Consider the following 8,611-nt stretch of genomic DNA (forward strand, 5'->3'; position numbering starts at 1 on the left):
CACTGCACCTTCTAAAACTCCTGCAAAGTCTGTGCACGCCAATAAACTTTGATTTGATTGGATACTGACATTTAATTCCCAAATATGACATCAGTGTGATATTTATAGATTTGTCTGGACAGTGTCTCTATGCGTGATGGTAATGATGGCTGCATTGTAGTGGGCAAGATGCTTTATATAATATCCATTTAAATGTCCAATTAATCATGTATTCTGATTTACCAATGGGGAAAAGGATAATGATGATCTACATTGTCTGGTTGTCATGATGGAAGCTCATAGTGGTCTACATTGTCTGGTTGTCATGATGGAAGCTCATAGTGGTCTACATTGTCTGGTTGTCATGACGGAAGCTCATAGTGGTCTACATTGTCTGGTTGTCATGATGGAAGCTCATAGTGGTCTACATTGTCTGGTTGTCATGATGGAAGCTCATAGTGGTCTACATTGTCTGGTTGTCATGATGGAAGCTCATAGTGGTCTACATTGTCTGGTTGTCATGATGGAAGCTCATAGTGGTCTACATTGTCTGGTTGTCATGATGGAAGCTCATAGTGGTCTACATTGTCTGGTTATCACGATGGAAGCTCATTGTGGTTTACATTGTGGTTGTCATGATGGAAGCTCATAGTGGTCTACATTGTCTGGTTGTCATGATGGAGCTCTAGTGGTCTGCATTGTCTGGTTGTCATGATGGAAAAGTGGTCACATTGTCATAATGGAACAAGTGGTCTATTGTCTGGTTGTCATGATGGAAGCTCATAGTGGTCTACATTGCACACGTGTCACCTTGTAAGGCAACACTCTTCATTCTTCATTCTCAGGACAACCATGGTAGAGAAAGGGCTAGTGTGGGCATTGTAGTAGAAGCAGTGGACCTACATAGAGGAGAGAGGAGAAAAAGTGAGATGAATTTGTCTTCATTAACATGGTCTCTGGCCCAGACTCCTGCCTGCTGTTAGCACTGAGCCTGCCTGCTACCCTGCTCTACTCTGAGAGAGACTGGTTCCATGCACACACAAATCCCCAAATCCCTTCCTCTGCTACAGCCCCAGCCTCTGTCTGTCATTCAAGGTTCATTTATCCCCCCCTCACCCCCGCCCCCCCTCTCTCTCGCTCTTCTGACTCTCTATCTCTCATTTTTCATAAACCTCCATACACCCCATTATTCATCTGGCATCTTGCAGACAGAGCAGAGCGGGAGCTGAGTACCTGCAGCAGCATGCCAGGCAGGCTGCTTTCCCTGGTGCTGAATTGGTGGACCATGGGGATGAGGGAGAGTGAGGAGGGATGGGGGCAGGGTTGCAGCAGGCAGCTCTATTTGGTTATACTTTACTGATGGAGAAGATGGGGGTGGGGAATGAAGGCAGACAGAGCAGAGTGAGTGGTTTTACAGTAAATTGACAAGTGGTTCCTGTGGAGAAGGTTCGATAAGAGAGGGAGAGAGATACATAAAACAATACTTACCTTACTAGCTCTGACTTTGCTGAGAGCTACTTTGAGGAAGCATGCACTTACTATGACTGTGACATGTGGTTGTCCCACCTAGCTATCTTAAGATGAATGCACTAACTGTAAGTCGCTCTGGATAAGAGTGTCTGCTGAATGACTAAAATGTCAAATGTAAATACAATAATGCATTGATTCATTTCCCATTTAGTGTTACCTGCTCATTTCAATTTGAGATGAAAGATGGACCAGTTATAAGACATCAGGGACAAGCCTGTGGGGACACATTGTGTCCTGAACTTTGGTGCATTTGCTTCATTGTAAGTCATTGATTCCATTTGAAAGGAGTCCATCTCCTTTGGGTCTTATTAAGATCAACGTTTGTTGTCTGTCTACTGAAAGGCCACAAAGAAAATCAGAAACAGTGCAAGATAACACTACAATCAGAGTCTGTCACTACAGTACTAGTTAGTTCTGTTGAGCACCATGAACCACGAAATCAGAAAGAAAGAATCATGAATCTGAAGACCCGCCCTTTCTTAGAGAAGAGGCTTGGGCCCTAGCCCTTTCCCCACAATCATGGTGAACATCTCCCTCTGCTGGTCAACAGTTAGTAAAGCACACTTGCTGAAGGAGAGGCATCATTTTGTCTCCTGGCTGACGTGGGAAATGTGATACAGTATATTAGATAGATTCCCTCCAAGAGGGGATAATGGAATAAACATGAAATACTTGAGCATATTATGAATATGAATGTGAGGTAAACATATGATGCTGCTGTAGAGATACACCTAGAGGAACTAACCGTTTGGGGATGGGCATATGATCATAGTACATATTCATCCCAAATATGAACACACTATCCTTGTGTAGTGTGAAGAGTATTCTAAAGCACACAACATGATTGAGGTAGATAAATGATTTAAAAGGTGTAAATTAGCACACCACAATGTAGCACTGCTGAATTATAGGGCCAGTACACATCCTCTTAGATAGACCTTGTAGGCGCATGCCAGACAGAATTAACAGGATTAGATCTACTTAACCAAATGACGAATGAAATGGCCCCCTCCTGGTAAAAAAAAGGCAGATTATTTTTTTCATCAATTGGATTAGTTGACCACCGGGTGAGGAAAATAGTAATCAGACCACAGTCATCTGTCTGGTTGACACAGGCCTAGGTCTATTGGCTCAAAAAAGCCTAGCAGTTGAACAGTAGGCTATAAACCTATTTAATCCCTAGCTGGCTAGCCTAGTACTTCACAACCCAACCTTTTTCTTGATAGCCTACCATCCTCTTCAACCTCCTTGACCTAAAAATATTGACCTTGTTCAGGTGCCACCTGCCTGCTGTGTTGCACCTGGCTACTTGCATCACTGCAGATTTCCTAATTCACCAATGGTTGCATAGTAACAAAAAAATGGCCTACTGCAGATCCATATCCGTATTATAGGCCTGTAATATATGCAGTGTGATTTATGCATTAATTGTAGTGTTTTGCTTTTGTAGCTAGGACTACCAAACTGTCAACAGATGACACACCAGGTGCAAACTACCTGCCCTCCAGGACACCTACACCACCCGATGTCACAGGAAGGCCATAAAGATCATCAAGGACAACAACCACCCGAGCCACTGCCTGTTCACCCCACTATCATCCAGAAGGCAAGGTCAGTACAGGTGCATCAAAGCGGGGACCGAGAGACTGAAAAACAGCTTCTATCTCAAGGCAATCGGACGGTTAAACAGCCACCACTAACATTGAGTGGCTGCTGCCAACACACTGACTCAACTCCAGCCACTTTAATAATGGGAAAATTGATGCAATCAACTTATCACTAGCCACTTTATATAATGATCCACATTATCATCTCATATGTATATAGGCTATACCATCCTGCATCTTGCCATCTTGATGTAATTAAATGTATCACTAGCCACTTTAAACAATGCCACTTTATATAATGATTTATGTAAATACTTACGCTATACCATTACTGCATCTTGCCATCTTGATGTAATGTTTAGCCACTTTAAACAATTGCTTTTTGACACGTTACTCATCTCATATGTATATACTGTACTCTATACCATCTACTGCATCTTGCCTATGCCGTTCGGCCATTACTTATTATGTATTTTTATGTACATATTCGTATTCATTCCTTTACATTTGTGTGTATAAGGTAGTTGTTGTAGAATTGTTAGGTTATATTACTTGTTAGATATTATTGCACGGTCAGAACTGGAAACACTCGCATTAACATCTGCTAACCAGGTGTATGTGACCAATAAAATTAGAGTTGATTTGACACCTACGGGCTTTTGACGTTGTGTTTTTTACTTGGTATACGTGTTGAACTAAAGTAGGTCTCGCTGTTCAGCAAACTTCCTCAATTTTCACACTGTAATGAAACCTCAACTGTTGAGGATATGGGCCATTCGCGGGCGTGTGACAGCGTTACTGAAACCGGTCAGGTGAGAATTTTGAATGCACTGCGGACGATCCCATACAACCTTGTATTTCTGCTCCCAACCACTAGGAGGAACACTGGGATCCGCACCTTGGCGTGGTGATACAAGGAAGCGAACTCCAGCAGGACAACAAACGTATCGAAGTGCAGGAGTGTGTGAGAGAGAGAGAATAGTTCGAAGACTACACTAAATGGGGACGCGAAATGGCATCTTCAACCAACGAGAGGAGGGCATTTGCTCACAAAATTAATCGGTGAGACTCATAATTTGTATGTACTCTGTAGGACAGCTAGTTCGTGTGACATGACGGACAGACGGAGTAGTGCAGGATTTAAGGGCATCACTGATCGTAAACCGCGCAGACTGAATAGGAACTGAGACAGACGGAGGCCAGTCTATTGTTCAGCATATGGACTTCGAATTAAATGTGAATTTATCATTCACCCTGCCATTGTTTAGAAAACTAAAACGATTTTTCTTACCTTGCGATTATTTCTTTGTTGCACACACAGTTAACAGCTCTCCTTTTGCTGGTAGACTGACACTCGAACCATCAAACATGTTGGCTACTAGTTACCTAAATTACTTTATTTTACATTATCTTGAGGAGACAAAAGTAAAATGGATATAAAACTATAATTAGTAGTTATCTAGTCATACCAGCCGTTGAATTCGCTTTCCCGTCGAACTGTGGGATAACAAGGCGTGGGTTGGGTTACACTAATATTGGTGCGCTGCAAATGAACTCAGCTTGATCCTCTGTGCTGTCACTCCTAGCTCAAGTCATACTGTGTAGAACTCTTCCTGGGGGTAGGTCTGTAGATGGAACTGGAACGTCTAGTTCTTATGGAGTTCTGCTACACTATGAAATCAGAAGTAGGCAAGACGGAGTTCCCCTTTTCCTGTGGAAAAGTCAAGTAGCCGAGGACAGTATCTTTATTATTATACACAGAGTTAGATGAGACCTATAGCCGAAATATCACCTTGCATGACATGATGCATTTTCCTGTTCCACCATTGTTGAGTTCATACTTGTGTTCATCAAAGCCTTGATCAGGGAACGGCATGCTAAGCCATTGATTGCATGGTGGGTGGGTATAGGCAATACATGGTAGTACATGCTAATAGCAGGTGTCATTCCGCCCCGTCACACACAAACACACACTTTCAGAAAAAAAGCACTAGCCTAGCTGTTCACCTTGCAGCCTTCATAGAATCGTCTGAGAACCTCCTTCATGTTATGGGTGCGTGGCCCTTGGAGGCTCCTGAGAGCAGACTGGATATTTTATTAGAGACATGCAGGTGAACATGTCACATCAAAACCAACAGGGAGGAAATCTCAATGACATCTTGGAATGTCAGCAGTCCAGTGCGAAACAGTTAACAACACCACAACAGGCCCATACCTTGTATCTCCTATTATGACTTTCCAACTGGCCCAACCAGACTTATTATACTCACCATGGTATGTACCCATGTTTCTCACTCTCACATGATTATCATATTGAGTTAGCCTAGCTAACGGTGAATGGTGCTGTTCCTCTGAATGTTGACTGGCAGCCTACTAGTTCAAATTGTAGCAGCTAACCTACTACTAGGCTATAGCCTAACTTAGTAATAACTGAGTAGAGTGCTGAATTCAACAGCTTAGGCCTAATCATTGCTACAGTTTCTCCTCTCTCCCCAACTCTGTTATCATCCAGTCCTTTCTCTCTCCCTCTCCTCAGTGGGAGCCAGTCCATTGTATCGGTTCAGGATGCAGGAAAGGGTGTGACAGGGTGTTCCGTCTATTACCCTTGGAGGCGATAGCTTTTCCTTTATCCTGTTTAAAGTGGGGATTGGAAAAGGTAGCACATTTTAATGGTAGAACAACACTATCACAAACATTGTTGTGACTGACGCCTCTGTCAAAAGATTGTTGTAGAGTTCCAGCTTAAAAGGGTTGTGTGATTTGGGGTATCAGAGTTAGGGAGGGGGGTAGTATGTCTTGGGGATAAATTAAATTTGAGGGTCTCCTTTTGATGCAGAGAGCAGTGGCATTTAACATGTGGAATGAAGACATAGTTTGACCACAGCGACCGTGACCAGGGAATTTTGGAAGCGTTATGTGTGCGTGTATCTGTGCATGTCTGTGTGGGATAGTCTGAGAGTATGAGATGGCCAGTCCGTTATAAGGTTTGTGGAAGAGCAGCTGCATGCTGTGTCTCTGAGAGGATTGGGGGCCTAGTTTGACTTTGTCCCCCTCTCTAAGCCTCCCATTTGCTATTAGTCCATAAAGGCCCAGGCCAGGGGCAGTGAGAGAGTTATGGCTCTCTGCCTGGTTTCTGTACTAGGCCCAGCCACCGCTCCTCTCTTCTCCCACAGATCCGGCTTGACTCCCATTCACAACAGCTGCTGGCATTCAGCACTGCTTCTAGTACCAGCTGCTGGGGACTGGGTAGTGAGGAGAGAATGGATAGCATACATGGCTGCTCACATCTGATAAGAAGTCAAAACTGGAAAGCTATTATGAAATCTAAGGCAGGCACATAATTATGTATAAAACACATCCATCTAGCATTACGTCTGGGAGTAGCCTACATATTCATAATGGTTTAAAGCAGCAATAAGCAAAATGTAATAGGTTTAACTCTGGGTTATCTGCAGCAAGGGTTTTGTTTAGCTTATGTTAATTGGCTTATTTGCATGTGCATGATAATGGTGAGGCAATTAGGTTTTTGTCACCTCGCTGGAGAGATTTTAGCTGAGTATCTAGATTATGGAGCATATTTGCATACGAATCTGAGGCGCTTGCAAGTTTGGACATCAAATCAGTTCTCAAGTTAACTGTCTTTATCCACTGACAGAATGATTACCAGCTATTCTGGTATTTATTATGTCTAGACTTGTTTCTGTTTGGCTTCCTGAAGATACAGCTGTGAATGAAAAACAGTTTTTCTCCTGTTTGAGCGTAACTGAACTCTACCGTTTCCTGTCTGTCTCTGTCAGGACGGTGGCTGCAGAGGTCAGGAAGCAGGTATCCAGAGAGTATGGCTCCCCTCAGCTGTCCAAAAAACGAGGAGCACACCAACCTGTAAGTAGCAGTGTGTTTTCTGTTTTTAGGTATATCACCTTGTCTTTAGCTGTGAATGACTTTTACGGATGAGTTGTGTTTGGAAACAAGGTTTATATCACCTTGTTTTTGGTCAGCTCCGCAGTGCTCTTACTGAAGTGGAGCCAGTGTCTATGTATATGTATACGAGCGTGTCAAAACTAGGCGACGTAGGCTTAATCACTCATATGATCCACCTCTCTTCTTTGCTCACCATCTCGGTGTGGCTTGTGGTCCTGGTGGAATGTCCAGGTGTATGAATAGAATGCTTCTCCGGGGCTGCGTTCAGGACATAACTGTTACATTGAACAGAAACGGTGCTCTACTGAACGCACCTCGGGTATTGATTGTTGTGTGTTATTGATTGATTGGTTGTCAGGTGCCACTGACAGAGGTGGTGGAGCCTGTGGACTATGAGGAGTATGTGAGTAGCCACGCCCCTGGGGCGGAGCCTTGCCCCCTCAGACAGCTGATGGAGTTCCCCCCAGACGACCTGGAGCTCCTCCTGCAGGACAGAGAGTGTACTACACTGGAGCCCCCTCTGCCCGAGGAGGAGTGAGTCACATTAACACATACTATGTATTATGTACAGTACACACAGCAGTGTTTCCCCTAGCATTATGTCCCCTTGCTTAGCTCTGTTTCCACCTGCCTAAAAGAGTTTGGCTTCAATGGGTTTCAAATGGTCATTTTGAAGACAGGGGCCTGGATGTTGTGTTGAAATCCTTTGTGCCCCGCCTAGAAAAGAATCTAGAGGGTAAGACTGACACACATGCTCACACACATAACTAGGACTTCTTGACACACTTTACACAGCATTATCATGCTACTGGACTGGCAGAACACCCTGTACCTTTCTTATGCCATTGTAATATTTATGTCATACTATATAATTCATGTGGTTTTTTCCACAGCACATTTGACCCAAGAGTGAGAGATGCCTTGGCTGTCTACACAGATGACTGGTTGATCATTCAGAGGAAGTGAGTGTCCCTCTATCATGTGTCCCATATGCCACCCTCTTTTCCATTCATTTATCCACATTGATTTACCATTGATTTGGTTGCAATGGTGCCCATGATGTACATTACCTCTGTGATTTAAAGATGAGGAAAATGTATTTTGTCATGTCTAGGTATCAGCGTTACAGTACAACCCACACCCCCCACAACTCTGAGCGCCAGAGGGAGAGGCAGCGAGGGCTGGTTAAGCAGACCTTTGAACTGGACGAGGCTGCGGCCACTGACCGCCAGGATGACCAGGACGATGCTAAGCGACGGTCAGTCTCTCTGGATGACACGCCCCGGGGTAGCTGGGCCTCCAGTATTTTTGACCTGAAGAACTCGTCGCCGGACGCCCTGCTGCCCTCGGTCCTAGAGCGCACAGCTGCAGAGGACATGGACCGCCGCAACGCTGAGGCCCGCCTGCAGGGGCGCCACTCTGACCTGCTGGGGCTCTTCCCTCCTCCCGACGAGGTCTGTCCCAAATAATAATATTAATGTCATCCATACACATTCACTTCTGTTTGGCTCAGTTGTTTCTCAGCATGTGTTGCTGAAGTGCTTGCTGACTTTGTATAGAATGATATAGCTATA

At 44.2% G+C, this 8,611-nt stretch overlaps 1 protein-coding gene across 1 annotated transcript; it reads left to right on the plus strand.

The window, feature by feature from the left end:
* Positions 1–3,991: 3,991 nt before the first annotated feature.
* LOC121843552 (dedicator of cytokinesis protein 7-like) lies at positions 3,992–8,521 on the plus strand. Its single transcript, XM_042313257.1, has 5 exons — positions 3,992–4,178; positions 6,914–6,998; positions 7,396–7,571; positions 7,931–7,999; positions 8,152–8,521. The coding sequence occupies exons 1-5, from the start codon at positions 4,129–4,131 to the stop codon at positions 8,504–8,506; spliced, it is 735 nt and encodes a 244-aa protein (XP_042169191.1). The 5' UTR covers positions 3,992–4,128; the 3' UTR covers positions 8,507–8,521.
* Positions 8,522–8,611: the final 90 nt, after the last annotated feature.

The sequence above is a fragment of the Oncorhynchus tshawytscha genome, unplaced genomic scaffold (assembly GCF_018296145.1).
Source record: "Oncorhynchus tshawytscha isolate Ot180627B unplaced genomic scaffold, Otsh_v2.0 Un_contig_1369_pilon_pilon, whole genome shotgun sequence".
Taxonomy (NCBI): domain Eukaryota; kingdom Metazoa; phylum Chordata; class Actinopteri; order Salmoniformes; family Salmonidae; genus Oncorhynchus; species Oncorhynchus tshawytscha.

Coding starts and splice junctions, on each gene's coding strand:
- LOC121843552 (XM_042313257.1), top strand. CDS start 4,129: ATGGCATCTTCAACCAACGAGAGGAGGGCATTTGCTCACAAAATTAAT. Junction 6,999..7,395: donor AACGAGGAGCACACCAACCT/GTAAGTAGCAGT, acceptor ATTGGTTGTCAG/GTGCCACTGACAGAGGTGGT. Junction 7,572..7,930: donor CCCCCTCTGCCCGAGGAGGA/GTGAGTCACATT, acceptor TTTTTTCCACAG/CACATTTGACCCAAGAGTGA.